The following is a 17,015-nucleotide window of genomic DNA, read 5'->3' as shown; positions in this document are numbered from 1 at the left end:
AAGTTATACAACAGGGCGTCTTTTAAACAAAACTGACTGACATGAGACAATAGTTTGTGTCCATAACAAAAAAATCCACAGGAATTATAGAAGCGAGATGATTCCTGTTCGTTATTTGCAAAATTAACCTGTGTCCTCTTCCAGCCCCGTTTATCACAGCTTCAGTTGTTTTAAACTACAATTAGCAAACGTATATGGGTAGCTAGCTATCATATTACCTGTGGAGATCAGCACGAAGCCTGTTTTAGTTGAATGGCATGTTCTTTAGTCTTGGTCATTTTGAAGTTTGGCCAAAAGAATTGGTTTCCTCTGTAACGTCAAATCTATGCTGCAAGGGAATTTCACAGAAGACTATCTAAAGGTTCCAACATAACTCCAAACAAATTGTAAATCAAAAAAAGGTGAAGTACAAGGAACTAAATAAGCAAAATCAGCAATCTATGTTTTAAAACAATTATCTAAGAACTGATTACGTTCATGAGAAAATTTGAAAATTTGTGCATGATGCATTAAAAAAAGATATATAAAATGGAAAAGAGAATGAAAAGCAGATGTAACGGCTGAATTTGAGGACAGTCTCTTATTAGACGTCATGCATTTGCACCATCTAATTCCAATCTCTTGATCAGAATAAGCACATGCAGATCTGTAACAAACCACAGCAGGATTCCCGTTGGTGCTTTGTGGTTTATGGTTTGTGTAATGTGTCCACATAGATTTGTTCCTGCCGCCCCCAAAAGACCGTTATAGGAAATGAGTCAAGTGTTGTCCTGTAAAAACATCTGTGTGACTTGGCTCCTCGCGCCAAGCATTCAGTGTTTCTGCTCCGTTTTGCTCAAGAATTTTTCTTAATCACAACAAGTTGGCTTTTTTTTTTCCTCGGCAAAAACAGCGAGATGTGTCCTCGTTTTAGAGGAAATAGGTGGTTAACCAAAACATTTCCTGATGCTACTATCTATGGCAAATCAGGGTGTTTATATCTTGGTCAGTTTTTATCATTCTTTATCTTCCAAATAGTGACATGTTCCTGTCAGGAAAAGTTTCAAAACCAATAAAATAATAAATTTTATGTGTTTTTCCAAATCTCCAGCATTATATTACAGGTTCAGTGTAGAATGTTGAGTTTTTATCATTCTAAATCTTTTGGACTTTGAATTAGTGATAATCAAATGAGATGCATATTCTTTATAGACTGTGAGATATGCCCTAATTACAGAAAATAACATTTTATGGATTCAGAGAAAAACAATCAGCTGGCCTGGAAGCTGTGAGCGCCCCGTTGACGGTTATTCCAAAATATCTAACACTAATGTGTTATTCCCACTGAAGCGTTCGTTTTCTAACTGATTAAAAACATTAACCTCCCAAGTTTTAAAAATGGTGTTCACAGCATTTAAAATGACTACTGGTTCCAACAAATCCTACACTAGAGGAATCCTCCTAGCTAGCTAACCCTAGTTAGCTAGCTGATGAGCTAGCTAGCTAGTTAGCAACAACTGGAAAGCCTGATAAGATAGCATCAGTTTAGCGCTTTGGTGGAAAAATGCCCCACACTGTATCACCCCACTCAATTTGTGAACATGTTTTTTCATTGTCTGAAAACATAAACTGGAAATAAATACACTGTTATGCTTGCGTTGCTAACTGTAGCTAGCGCCTGTCTGTCTTGGATTCGAAACCAGAAAAAACTGGCAAAAGTGAGCCAAGCTATGATCAATTTCCTCATTTGCAAAACACATAAAAACATAATATTCTTTGCTCTAATGTTAACTCCTGAACAGTTCACATACTTTTTAAAAAGAAAATCAGTACTAGTTTGTGCAAGAGAAGCATAGAAGTATCCACACACGTTCAGAGTTCAGAGTAATAACTCATGAGTGAACACTCCAGTCAAACCTCTGTCAAAAACAATGAGCTACAGCCATGCTCCATCAAGATGAGTCATCTTTGGACTTGGACCATTATTGTTCTTTATTTGAAAGCAGATGTGAGAAGAGCAAAACCAGGAAAATAAAAGTACAAATGCAGCAGTTACTTGGTGAAAGGGCAGAAGCAACATTAACTTTCAGCTTGAACTCAATGACACAAATCGTTTCTTTTATTTCTCTTAAAAACAGTTTAAAGTTTGCATACAACACTACAATAGGCTAGGAGGAATAGCCGAATGCAAAATTTGGATAGGTTTTACCCAAATTTACTACCAATGTAGGTTTTCTTTTTTTGTCTGGTCAAAGTTTGTAAAAGAAAGAAAATTTTAAAAAAAGGATTTCTTGTCACAAAGAAGCCAAGATCCAAGATCGTGTTTCAAAAGCGATGACTTTGAAACTGTAATCAACATAAACGGCAGACAGAAGAGCAGAGATAAAAGTGAGCCTGAAGGGGAAATTTCAGCAATTTTTAACAGATCAGCAGCGATCAGCACCAACCGGAAGAAATTACTTCAGCTTTCATGTAAATGTGAAATTGTTCCACACAGCAGGTTATGTTTAATGCAGCTGCAGAGTGAGAGTGCGACATGGCAGAGTGCCTGTTTCACACAGGGCCACAGTGAACACAAAAGGCAGGTAGAGGGCATGCACAGCAAAATACAAACATGCTGCATTAATAACCTCTGTTTCATTAAAGGTAATAATAGAGCATAGAGTTGGGTAATAAATTATGATGTGGAAACAAAGAAAACCTCTGTGTGCTCATACAACGACCAGGCAGGAAGACCAGCTGTCTGATTTGATTCATTCACATACATGCACAGAAACTCGCCTGATTTAAGGTTTGATCAACAAAAACGCTGACTCAGGATCTGTTGACAAATGATCAACATATTCATGAAAAAAAACAGGTGTCTCTCTTTAGAACATATTTGCATGAGTAGAAATAGACAAAGAAGAAGTTGTGGCTTATTTTTGAGCCGATGGGTTGTGGGAATTTCAAACTACAACTCTGCCAACTTCCTGCAATGATCCATGAACGGAGTGGAGGGATGTACTCGGAAGTTCTGACTCCAAAAACCGGCCCAACAAAGTCGAAATTCATGATTTTAAGAAAAGAAAAAAAACTTACAAGACACGTGAAAAATCAGTATTAAAATATTAAATCTATCCTTTCGGTTTTTCATAGGCATAACCTCCAGATTAACGGGACATTCTTTACATTTATTTGAACCACAGGATAATCCTGCTGTCACATTCCTTTAAACAATCTCAGGTTCAAGTGCAAACAAACCGGAATAAAGGAGAAATATTTGGGATGGGTTTCTTGCCAACTCGTCCCGGATCTTGTGAGGACAGAGCAGAAGCCGCCTGCCGGGATGTTTTATTATTGACCATCCATCAGTTTGTGCACGTCTTGGGGACGTCTCACATTGGAAATTGATGATTTGAGGACATTTTCGATAATGCACTCGTTTTGTGCTTCCAGGGAACGAGGTGAGGTGGCTCCAATGAATCATTTCCACCAGTAGGTGTTATTTTAGTTTGACCGGGGGACATAATCCGTCATTGTTAGGTTTCAACCCTCCCAAATGGGGATCAGAACCGCAGTCAGTAAAAATCGAGGAGGATGTAAAGCGTTATTAATATTTATCTCCATAATTCATCAAAACACATTGCTACTAAGAGAAATGACCAGCAGTAATTGGTCTATAAGTACATGGGTCCAAAAGAGGAGAAGGAAGGAATCAAACTTTAACGTTTGGGTAGAAAATGGGAGTATGACTCGTTGAGAGAACAAACTAATCTGGAGACTTCCAAACGTGAGAAAGCAACAAGTTTGAAAAGATCCAATTCAAGACTTTTTAAGACCATAATGTAAGGAATTTAAGACCTATACCTCCACAAAAATGTACAAACGCCATTCAGCCAATCAGTGATAAACTTGTACTTACCATGATAGTCACTGATATTTACAAATATTAGTAAAAAAGCTTGCCAATGAACTTCTACTAGCTGCTAATATAGCCTTGCTAGATACCAAAGGTAGCTTGGTTCGCAAGCAATCCTAGCTAATAAACCCAGCTACATGACAAGGGTACACAGTGGAGATGTCTGAACGCAACTCAAACTTTAGTCTGACAGAGAAGTCCCACAAGAAAAAAAAAACTTTAGCTATGAGGTTAAAAATAAAACTTAAGACCTGTGATTAACATGCTAAAGGTCAACTTACTTTTTAAAATGAATTTTAAGGTCTTATTTTAGATACATGAATGAATTTAAGACTTTTTAAGGATGCCTGCAATAGACAATCTTAACCTGATGCACACATGGCAAAAACAGATATTTATCCCTCTAAAACAGAAATCCTCTTTTCGTTACCTTCACCAAACACAAAAGCATGGTCAGCTAAAATGGAAATAGCTTTGGAAACTAGAGAGACTTCAGCAAAAAGCACAAACACTCCATGTGATGTTTGCAAACACACACACACACCATTATTCACAGCTTGATCAAACCATAGAGGGTTGTTGCCGCCAGATAGAAGGAGGCATGGACACACACACACACACACACACACACAAACACACACTGAACCCGTCAGGGAGTCCCGACCATGTGTTCAGTGTCAGAACTGTGTGTTCTGCAGCTTTCCACCGTCTAAAGCTCAGCCTCCTCTCCACAACACGGTGCCAGTAAATAGTTCTGTGACAGCGCCGGACAAAGGAAGGCCTTTTCTCTGCTCCCCGCCTCGGATCGGCACCCACTCTGGACGACACGACTCCACGAGTCTTCCCCCTGGAAATCTGAAAACCTTTACTTTGACTGCTTGAGCTCCGGCTGGGGGATGCTCCTGCTGAGCGCCACGAACATGCAAACGTCCACTTACAGATAAGTTTAGGATCATAAGCTGCAAATCCAAACCGTTTCTGCAAACTGGTTTGTTCTCTTACTGTACTTCACTATTTGTTTTTTGATTACAGCAGATAGTGTGGAATTATTACTGTTCTGATAGTCCAACATGTGGATTTTTGATGTGTCCAACTATAATACATTCATTTCTATGTGTTTTTGTTTTAGCTGATGTGGCCTTATTCTCTATTAATAAGAGATGTGGCCTTATTTTAAATAAAATCGCATTTAAAACATTTTATAAAACAAAAATGGATTAATATTTGGCAGAAAATTAAGGTAAGTTATGAATCTATGTATTCATTTATGAAATCCGTCATTTGCCACCAGGCAAATTTGAGAAATGCCGAATGAAACCCATCATAAACATTTGTAAAAACAGTACAAGTCACAACCATGTTACTTTTTCGTCAAATTGTTCACATTTTACATATTTCAGATGTCTGTGTTTGTTATTTTTGCGCTGCTTCTTTCCTTGGTCATTGCGAAAGAGGTCTTGATCTCAATGTGTTTCCATCTAGTTAAAAAACAGTTTTATTAAAACTAAAAAATGTAAAGTGAAAAGTAAAGCTAATGAGATTCATATTGAAAGCAAGGAGAACACATACTACTAAAAAAAGCAACTAGCAAGAAAGAAATCCTGACACCTAGTGGCACAAATGACAAACTGCACTCAATTTCACATATTTTACACATTTCTATGGTTTTCGAAATGGTCTTCATTTTCAGCAAACATTTCCATTGAGTTCAGTGTTTTGTACACGTGAGAGCAGATTTTAAAAACAAAAACAAGTAGAAACTAGTCAAAAAATAAAAAACTATTGCTTATTTTTTAATAAATCCCTTTCCTTACATCCTGACAGAGTTTTGTAACAGAACTTTAAATTAGGATGAGAAGATCACCTTGTTTTTGACTTGTTACGTATGCAAATTCCAATAAAAACACTTTAGCGCCTCACTACAGTAAAATGTGCTCCACTTCTCTGTTGTTCCCGTGAGCGAGTGAAATATCCTCCGCCAGACGTGGAGTGTTTTCTGTCCGACACCTGGAAGTGATTGCCTCCACCATTACAGAACGCCTTGGCTGACGTATCACTGTCGACAGCCAACCCTTTGTGCTCAGAGGGAGAAAAACTCACCAATGTAACCATTATATGTTGCACAGAGGCGTCACATGATGCGTCTGTTCGGTCAGAACAACCATCATTCACTGCTGTGAAACTATATAATTGTTGGACTTTTTTCTTTTTTTGCGTTAGACAGGGATTGTTTAGCGTCAAAAAGTAGTAAAAGTTAGTCAGCAGGAGTCTGTTGGACTTGTAGAGGACGGGTCCAGCAGAGGACCGTGGCATTTGACCTTATAAACAGCATCAAGTGGTCATTGAAGGAATTGCAGTTTATACACATGTCATTTTTAGGACTGAAAAAGCTGATATTTTTCTGAGACGCACGCCAAACTAGCAGTCGCCATGAAGACAGCGTGTAGCGGTTGTCATGGTAAGTAATAAGTCAGTAATGCGACAACCAAACAAGCCAAACAACAACTTTTGTTAGACGATAAATTGTCCCAGAAGTTGTTTCACATAACGTAACGGTAACTGTACAATAATGCAAGAATACATTCACGAAAATTAATAAACTTTAAATTCCAATGGACATTTAACACTGGAGCTGGAAGCCATTTTAAATTTTCGAAATAAATAAAACAAAAGAAACAAATAAAATTAATCAATACGTCTTGGTAAGAAAAAAATTGAGACTAAATATACCAGGCTGAAGATTTTTGTGATCCAGCTTTTGATAGAAAATGGAAATTACTGAGCTCGTTTTAATTGATCATGCAATTAATTGACTTATTGCGACAGTCCTGTTAGCAAATATTAGTAATATTGCATGTTTCTTAATATAAAAGACGATTTCATTTCGAGAGTGGCACCAGCCACTCAGCGCTCTCGTTGGACAACATGATCCAATTAAACTCCCTCAAATAGCGATTTGATCGGCGTTACAAAACCAACCGAGCTCGCTCCTTCGTCCTGCCTACGTCCTGTGTGTCTACATGCTGCTGCCATCACACAGTCTGAATATCTGAGGCATCATCAGACGCTCTTCTCTGTGATTGGGATCAGCTCTACAGGAGACGGTTTAAGCACCGTCCCCTGATCCGTGTCCTCAGATTAAACAGCAGATCTTCAACGTGAGAACGGCGGGAAGCCAGCCCACACGGGCTGAAAGCTTGCCGTGTTCACACAAAACCTCAACAAAGAGTCTGTTCCCGCGCTCTGGCTTCACAGTTTGTAAATCCTGAGGTGTGTTGTTATTTTTCACAGAGGAGAGAGTTTTGGAAACGAAAATCCTCTCTCTGTCCTACTAAGATAACGCCCAAGACAAAATTTTAAAAAAAATGGACAGGAAGTAGACTGAATATTGTAAATGAAACGTCCTGTTCACCAATCAGTAACAGGAAGGTGAACTGACTTCCTTGGTCGTATCAAAAATCTTTTGAATTCTGTAAAAACACGGTTTTCAAATCACGCAAGTCACGTGATCAACGGCCAGACGTCGCTGCTTAAGAAAAAGGCAAAGAAGTCGACAGGAAGTCGCAGGAGGATGACGGAGCGGGACTTTGAAATTCACGGCAGGACGAAAATCTTTTACATTTACTTCTCAACAGGCGCATCAATAACACATTAGATTCCAAACACCAAAGAAACGTGAGAATTTGCCAAGATGTTGAATCTTAAGTCCTGGAAATTTTCACATTCAAATGTTGAATCCATAGCTCTTCTGTAAAAATCGACGACTACTCGCAAGTTTAAGGGGCTTGACGCTTCAGTGTTTTTTTCAACAAAAACAAAATATCCACAAAGTTTTGCGCACATATTTACGGCGTTCCCGTCTCTTGCAGACAGTGTTACTGTTTTCGTTGTAAATTAACTCTTCAAAAACATTTTCACACAGATCTTTAAGCCATAACCACAATGAAACCAGCTCAACTTAATCTCCATAAACAAAACACAAAAACATCCAAGAAGACAGTGAGTCTCCAGAATCTAAAAAAAAATGGAAACATACCTTTAATGACTAGTTGCCATGATTATGTAGAAAATATAATTATCGGCCTTTTATACATCGGAAACATCCCAAAGCGTTTGGGGAGATGAAAGTGTCTCACTTTGCATCCACTTTGAGATTATCTTTAAAGAATTCATTCGGTTGTAGTATCATGATATTTACTGAAAATGGTCTCAAAACATCGTTATTATCATTTCTCGCAATCATTTCGGGGAGAATTTATGATCAAGAAAAATGTGCTTGTTTGGCTGAACCAACATCCGTCCTTTCAGGTGATGCAGCATGAGGCTAATCAGAAGCTCCTAGCATGGGAATGAACGTAAAGTCCTCTGAAACGATGAATCGTTTTTGTTATGAGTTTGTGTAAGAGAAAAAGAAAGGGCCGAGCTGTGAGCCATGACAGGAAGCTGGTTTTCTTCTCCTTCACTCTTTGACCTTTAGCCGTGACTCGCGTTCATTTTGCAGAGAACAGCACTTTGTCTCACATGTGTAAACGCACGCAGACGAACACGAGCGCAGCCGACCCCCAGTCTCCGTCGGAGGGTCTTTATCCACTACGTTCACCTCAGTGACGACATTTTCTGCGTCAGAATTTAATCATAAAAACACAAATGAGCTTCTAGGGGTATATTTGTACATATTTGTGTGTTTTTTATTGTAATATTTGCAACAATTTAAGGTTCTTACTGAACTTTTTCGCATATCTGGATGCTAATTTAAGAAATCTGACAATATTGTGAGAAAAATAAATATCTCTGTTTTTAACATTGAGCACTATAAGAGCACTTTATCATAAGGAAGAAAATCAATACATGGCTTCATCTGAATAATATCATGGAACGTTCTTTTACTATCAAAAAAAATACCTTTTATATCAACATTATTTATTAGTTCCAACTATTTCTTTGCTAATCAAATCACTCCTGGCAACTCGGCGAATTTAAGACTTGAAAAATTGAGTGTGGATTCTGAAAATAAAAGTCTTTCTCCGTGCTCCGCGGATGGAGAGAAGTTGGTCCGAAAGCCTCTGAATCATCGCCTGTAGGAAGAGAGCGATGGTGGGGGAGGATGAGGAGAAGAGGAGAGATTCTGAAACATATTGAGGTACATGGCCTGCATCCACAATAAATAAAAAATAACAAACAAAAAAAATGTGTGTGGGATTATAAAACTTGAGCCGGAAAAGTTAGAGATTCGTGATTAAAAAAATAAAGAAAAATCGAATGAATATCGGTTTAATTTAAAGTTTTCATTTGAGCTTCTTTTTTGTTTTTCCCAAAGTTTTCAGAGTTGGAGGAAGGACGTTTGAGTAATTAGGTTGACGTACCGTGAGAACGAGGAGAGGGAGGAAGGATTCGCTCTTGTTGCCTCAACAAACACTTTAGACCAATTAGCTACTCCAAAATAAAAGTGTAAAATAAAAGCTTAATTACATAGAAACTACCCTTAACTCAATATAGGCCTAAGAAATGAAATAAGCTTTCAAAGTTTCCTTTAAGAGCGCAGAGAGTATTTAGTTTTATACAGAATTTAAAACAAAGTATGTTTTTTTTAAATATCTTAATCATATTTTACTAGCACATTTCATTCAGTTTAAAGCAATAGTTCATATTTTTCAGAACATGGTTCTGGTTTAAGATCTAACTACAAATCAGATAAGCAATACATTTATTATTGTCGTACAAAGAAAAAACTCAAATCCCACAAAATGTCCCAGGAGTTTATGCTAAAACCAGTTTATAAAAGCCATATTCGGTTCAGAGGGTTATTTACATGAAGGTCTGTGATTATTTACTCATGATCCATAGCGATGATGCAAAACTGGCCAGCGAATCTACCAGATGGAAAAGGGAAGCAGTTAAGTCAGTAAATTAAATACTCTTCATTAGGATACATACTTTCTACGGTTATTTAAAGGGCTAAAATACATATTATGCTGTTTTGTGTGTGTAACAGGAAGTTATTTGGACCAGTAATGATTTAAATGTTCCTTTGTTGGTACATCAATCCATCTCATACTTTCACATGTCCATTTCCTAAATGAATAATTATTGACATCTGTGTAAATAACCATCCAACACTAGCGGGACCAGGGTTAGAAGCATAAAAAGTAACGATAGCATTAGCCACTGAGAGGTTTTTTAGATTACAGTTGTTTTAAAATAGTAGAAGTCAACTTTGGTCTTGGCTTTCTTTCTGACCTGCTGATAGCTGTGGTCAATGTGAACAACTAATATGAATTTCTACTAAATATAACCAGAGTTCCTGCAGATTTTAGCAAGTCAAATTTAAGACTTTTTAAGACCTTTTTTTATTGCCACCTTGAATTAAAGACCAAAAAAATAATAAATCTAGGTGCTAAGCTTTGGGTTGGCAATAGTGAGCCACTGGCAAAGGCGAACGCCGGCTAGTCAACAGGCAATAAATTTGAACTTACCCATGATTGACGCAAAAACGCTAGCTAGCTAACAAGGATACGTTAGCAGGTTGTTATTGGTAGCCTCAACCAATGACTCAAGCTTTTGCCTGACAGAAATCTCCATGTACGAGATTAAAGTTTCTACAGCCAACTTACTACTTTTTAAATTAATTTAAGAAAGTTTAAGGCCTTAATTTTAGATACATGAATTAAGACCTTTTTAAAGATGCACAGACTCATTGATAGAGACCAGGAAAGCCATTTGCCAGAGATACGATATTAATTACATGTAATATAGATTTTTAAATTCCAAACCGTGACATGTTGGTCAGTCCGTTTTGTCTCTTCTTAGCCCAGACAAGGAGGTCAAGAACAGGACTTTGCTAGCTTTCATCCACTTTCAGATATCAACAGATTTTGTTACTGAGACGATTTGAAATGTTGCTCAGGAGGAAGGTTATTCACATGCAGTGACCTTATACATGGACCTATGACCTTGATTGAAAGGAATTATATACAGCAGGTAAAATATTTATTGCTCATAGCTACTAAACACAAACCCCTTTTGACAGATGTAAGCGATCCCTTCAATGTTTTTGGCAAAGACACATAACGTTTCAGTATTCCATCTAATCATAAGCTTATAAAAACAAGGTAGAAGAGGTGTAATCTGAAAAATCCAGTTGAAACGTTGCAAAAAAAAATGCATTGCTGCTTTCTTCAACATGCTTGGAACACTTTGTCCCCTTAAGGTGAACAGCAGCCAACAGAACGTGGCAGGAAATAAGTCCAGTGTGCGAAAGCTCCAGAGGACAAAGTCCTCAAGTTCAGGCCCTTCTGAGTGACAACTTCCAGTGGAAAGTGTACCACACATGCACGCCTTCCCCCCTGATATCATCCTTCCTCAACTCAAGATCAACATCCTCTCTGTATCAGTGCGACTCCTTCCTCCTCTCCTTGGACAGAGGAACCCAGCTTCGATCCTCTGTGCAACGGTTTTCTGGAAACAGGCCGGGGCAGATCTGACTCTTGTACAAACTCCGAACTGGGTGGAAAAAATCCCCTCATCTGGGGCCGGAACATGTGTTTCAGTGTTTGTTTCCCTACTTTTGGCAGGTGGACGGGGGGAATGTCAGCAGTTGTTACTCGCGGAAAAGCACACGTGCGAGTGATTTTTCTGCACATGAATGAGGGGGGGGGGGGGAATGTTAGCTGGTTTCAAACTAGCGAATTTGAAATCCCCCAAGGTGTCAGACGCTAGCCAAGCATAAACGCAGGTGGCAGTGACAGGGATTAATCAGGCAAATTAAAGAAATTCACAAATGGAAGTATATACTCTTTTACAAAAAACAACCTTACTAGTACTAGTAGAATCGGTATAATGTTTCAACATTATCGCACATAAAATAATGAGAAAATAGGTGAGGCAATTTACAAATCATTGCAATCTGCTTCGTTTTATGTTTTCTTTCTGCACTGGACTCACAAAGCAGACTGCACTAAATACAAACCCCCAGCATAAACAGGCTAAAATTTTCCATGTTTTTTTATGTCAGATAAAATTAAAATCACAATTAAAGATTAGTTTACAACAATCTGTGCAAAAAAAAAAAATCCAAAAATAAAAGTTAAAAGTTAATAAAGTTAATAAAAGTTGTTTTTCCTGTTTAGCTCGGTCAATGTATCCAAGTCAAAACAACATGTTACAGAAACATCATTGAAACCGTAATAATTAATCGTTTATACTACTTCAGCAGCAGTAAGTTTTAAATAAAACATTTGTGTTTAAACTTTTGCAAACACTGACATATTTTGGCAACATCAAACCAGCCCTTGAGCTAAAATCAACAACAACAAAAAAACATTTCACCTCGTTACGTTAGCGACTTCGGCCTCAGCGTTTTCTATCTTTATTGAAACAGTAGGAGGTGAAATCAAAAAAATAAAGATGCAATGAAGATGAAGGCCCCACAACGCGCGTATTGATTGTTTAAGCTGTGTGATTCTGCCCACGTGGTAGCAATACAGGAAGAACCCACGCAGAATTTTGAGAAGAAGAGTTAAGATGATGCATCCCAGCACCACAGAGAGGAGCACCTACACACACGGATCCTTGGGAAGTCAGCTAAAGAACGACTTGCTTTTCTTTTCTTCTTTTTTTTTAATCTTTCTTCCTCTCCTTCCAGCTCCGCATCTGGTCTGTGTTTAAAGGGTGTTTCTCTTTCTGTCTGGTGATACTATACATACTAACTCTCACACACAGACAGACTGCTGGCTGCCTCATGTTAGCAGCCTTCTTGCTTCACTCTTTTGGTCACTCTTGAGGCCTATAATGTAAGCAGGGGAGGGAAACCAGTGCAAAGTCTGTGCAGACATTAATGCTAAGGTGCAAATCTGCCATCGTTCCATCTGGGCGGCGCCTTATTTGCTTAGAAAATGTTGCTAGTTCTCCCGCTTTTGGCCAAATGCAATCCACATTTTTTTTCTTTTGTTGTGGAGTCTTGTAAAAATACTAGCCTGGTAGAAACCAGTTCTGCGCTTTGCTTCGTCCGGAGGGTTCTGGACTCTTGGCTATTGAGAAACGACTGCTTCCTGGAGGCGTGGACTCTGTTGACATTTTAAATTTTATACAATCACTAACGTTTGTCCGTGACATGTGTAATGCACCAGTCCAACGCTATAAAGTTTACCACTGTAAACAACCATTCCCCATTGCTTTCCTATGCAAATCTGCTCAATTCTCATCTCTCTTCGTTTGGGCTTTCCTCCCATAAAGCACAATTTCTCCTGCAGAATTTCACCGGGTCAATCAGCTAACAGGAGAAGTTGTGAAAGACAACATCGATTTTCTGCACCGTTTTAAAGTTGTAGTCTCCCTGTCGTTGTTCACTCCATGCTTTCAAATATTGAGTTAACATTAACAGTCATCTCAAAAAATCTACATCATCGATATTTTCTGATTGCTGATTGGCCTGGCCTGGTTTTGAAATCCAGCTCAATGGGAGAAAGCCCAGACAGAACACTGAAGGGAAATGAGAATAGAGCGAAATTGCAAAGAGCAGCCATTGCCAGGCTAGCAAAATACTACAATGCAACTTTATAACCAGAAACTTGAATGTAGTTTATTGGGGTTACATGCATATGGGCCAAAAAAGTAATATATTGTAATTGTAAAGGAGAGAAGCACTGAATCATTCTAACACATCGATATGAAAATAAATAAATCATGCTGCCATCACTATGTTTTATCACAGAGATGGTGATTTCAGGATCATGTGAAGAAGAGCTGGAGGACGAAGAAATGAATAAAATATTTCCCATCATTTAAGAACTGACATCACTTGACTTTTGAGACTGGTGACCAGATGAGCAGAAACTTTTGCATTTTTTTTTTCTATCAGTCACTGTGCTATACTTCGGGTAAAAGGTCGATTTGTCTGCAGTCATAGCAACATAAACTTTACCAGTTGACAATTGAACTGTATGATGCTGTCCTGTCAACATGAGCTAAAATCTCTTGGAATTGTTTTTGCCCGCCTTGTTAAATCAACACTGCCCAGATTTAAAGTAGTTCTGAAGGAAAAAGTCGGGTCCAACCCGGTACTGGCAAGGTGAACCCAAAAAGCTCAGATTTACAGGAGAACACTGAAACACTTCAAGAGAAACTTCACACATACATCTTACAAACATACAAATTAAATCACTTTTGTGAGTCAATGTAAGCTGAGTCTGTACATGACTCATTTTTAATACTACAGCTGGGCTGTGACATCCTCAGAGCTCTGGAATGACAACATAAAAACTAAACAAAGCATTACACCAGACCGGGAGGGAAGCCAGACGGACACGTGCGACAGGTAAGGTGACAAAACGACAAAAGCACGCAAAACATCCCTGCACTTCAGCCCAAGTTCACATTTTTCTCTCCACACCCACGTGCTGCATTCAGGAGCATCCTGGAAACCAGCAAGTTTATGAGTAAAAGTTGCGTGCGCTCATAAGAAAGAAGGAGCTTGCATGCAGATTTTGACCCACTGTTTTTTTTCCTCTAATTTGATTAACTCCGCCTCCTTTAACATCAAGTAAACTCAAGTTTCATGTGAGATTTTAATCAATATCCTGTTTCGTTTTTAATATAAAATTTAAAGCAACTGAACACAAAACTACAACTTCTATCCTTTAACAACAGGGTTTCTGTAGGTTTCATCACTCAACTAGAAGACTACTATTAATAGAATTTAAAACTGGCGTCACAACAGCAATGGACAAAAAAATTGCAAATAAAAATATCAAATGGGTTGTCAACAGAAGTGAGCAAATAGCTAAAATGAACCTTGTCCAGCAGCCAAATGACAATAAATTCGCAATTACCCATGAAGGACGTAAAAAACTAGCTAGCTTTTCCCGAGCAAGCAAGGATAAAGCAAGCTAACTAGCTAGCTAGCAAGAGTATAGCCGCTAGTTTCTGACAACAGTTCACGGTGAAAATGTGCATAAGACTCAAATTTTGGCATAAAAGTAAAGTCCTGTAAGAAAAAAATAAAACTACATACAATGTGATTAAATTGTCCTGCCGCAACAAAATTTAACGACGTATTTAAGCTCAACTCGTTTCTTTTGAATGAATTTAATATTTCGTCAGGCCTTACATTTATATGCATAAATATAATACCTTTTACCACTTTTTGAGGATGTGCGGAAGCTGAATAGGAATTTGCAAACACGACACCTACACTAAACTCAAGCTCTGAGTGTGACAACCAGCAGCTGGGAGCCGCACATATATACTCCAGGTGAGCTTTTTTTTTTTTTTTTTTTTTTTTTTTTTTCCTTGACCTCTTGCACATTGGTATTTATTTTTTCTTATTCTTCTTTCATTTCCACTTACCTCTTGGCGGGGGCTTGCTGAGCAGCTCGGCGACGTGCCTCTGCAGCCGGACCAGTCTGCCCTCCAGCGCGCCGGAGCGGCGGCACACGGACACCAGCTCCCCCTCCAGCTCCTCCAGGATGCTCACCGAGTGCCGGGACAGATCCGAGAGCTGCCGCAGCACCGAGCACAAGGACGAGCCGCATACGCCCGCCAGCTCCCCGAACACCTCCGCCCGCAGCTTCCCGCCGCCGCCGTCGGGCTTGCACACATCTTTGGGGAGAATGGTGCGCTTGCAGAACGGCATAGTTTCTCCACAGACTCATACACACTCATAAAAGAGGAGAAGAAAGACAAACAAAAACTCCAAATAATTGTCAAGTTATACTCCCGTGGTCCTTCTCCTTGAGACGCATGCTACGGGTGGTCCTGCAGGGAAAAGTCCGCATTTGTTGGAGAGGTTTGGAGCAAGCTGCGCGTCGTGCGCACTCATTGTTTTGGACTAGGAGTCAGATTTGTAAATGTGCGTGTGTGTGTGTATGTGGAGGAGAGTCTCAGCTGCTGCTAGGCATGTTGGACAGAATCTAAGACGAAAGACATCCGGCTCAAACTTCAAAATCAATGTTTAAAAACGGGCATTTGGAAACATAAAATGTATATTTCGGCGTATAAAGAAAAATTAAATCCTTAACTACAAAAGATTTAAGCTAAACCCTTACATTTCCTTGCCGTGAAGTCAAACAATTTCTCGGAATTTAGATGTTAGAACTTTCTAACAACCTATTCAATATGTAGTCGTAATGATTTCCTCCTTAATATTTTTTGAAAACACGCATTTTTAGCAACGCTTCCGGGCGCTCCCCAGTTCCTCTTGGTATTTTTAGCCTCCGTTTCATCCGTGCTTTTATTTTGAAGGCGCCCATCCAGCGATCAGATCTAGTTAAGGGCGTCTTTACTCAGGGCGCAACAGTTTCCCAGAGAAGGGAAAAAAATAAAGGTCTGTCTGGAGGAGGGAGAGAAGATGAAGAGAGCTGAGGAGGCGAAAGAGGTAGAGAGCAGAGGATGGATGAGGACGAGATGGGTGGATGGACGGAGCAGCCCGGGTAAAGCGCTGGAGGTGCTGCTCCTCACACTTTCATTGGGCTTAAATAACTCCATAATAAACAAGAAAAGAAATCACGTGCTATATGCTGAAAGAATTGAACTTTTCATCAGAACTCATGGTGTCAATAAAAAAAAAAAGCAAACCAAAAAGGACAGTAAGCAGGGCCGGCAAAAAGATTATGTGGTGCCTTGGGCAGAATCAGCTTTAGGGGCCCAACTTCCTGTAAAAAAAACATCACCACAACTAGCAGTGCTTCACGTATTACTGGTTACTAAAATTAACTTAAATATGTTAAAAGTATTTATGGGAGGCAACTGAACCCTAACTGGTGTGAAAGCTGTTTGGGCAGAAGCTGAAGTTCACACACGAAGATTAAATTCATAGCGTCAGAGAGTAACAATGGCAACACAAAACAATCAAACAACGAGGATTTTTTTTTTCACTTTTACAGAGCAAACTTCCCAATTCCTTTCAGTCTTAGGTTTAAATTTCCAACAAGTCAGAATTTTTCATCAACGTGAAAACCGTCAAAACCAATTTAATGCTAATAAACAATATAAAAAGCTGAACCCTAAGCAGCAGCTTAGTTAGCCTCTGCCTGACTGCCAACTGAATACTGTATTCAACTATATTAATGGGAAGTTGATTGGAAGGAAGAAATGAGTTAGAAAAAGATGCTGGAGGTAGAGACTGGTATTAGTTATATGT

At 38.9% G+C, this 17,015-nt stretch overlaps 1 protein-coding gene across 1 annotated transcript in view; it reads right to left on the bottom strand.

The window, feature by feature from the left end:
* nhsl2 (NHS-like 2) overlaps positions 1–16,649 on the bottom strand; it is a 121,833-nt gene extending 105,184 nt beyond the window's left edge. The window contains exon 1 of the mRNA XM_014981655.2: positions 15,224–16,649. Coding sequence (XP_014837141.2) covers positions 15,224–15,509 — 286 coding nt within the window. The 5' untranslated portion in view covers positions 15,510–16,649. The remainder of the gene's footprint in view (positions 1–15,223) is intronic.
* Positions 16,650–17,015: the final 366 nt, after the last annotated feature.

Source organism: Poecilia mexicana, unplaced genomic scaffold (genome assembly GCF_051168715.1).
Source record: "Poecilia mexicana isolate PSO_F unplaced genomic scaffold, ASM5116871v1 scaffold_18, whole genome shotgun sequence".
Lineage (NCBI taxonomy): Eukaryota > Metazoa > Chordata > Actinopteri > Cyprinodontiformes > Poeciliidae > Poecilia > Poecilia mexicana.
This window is presented reverse-complemented; position numbering and strand designations above follow the sequence as displayed.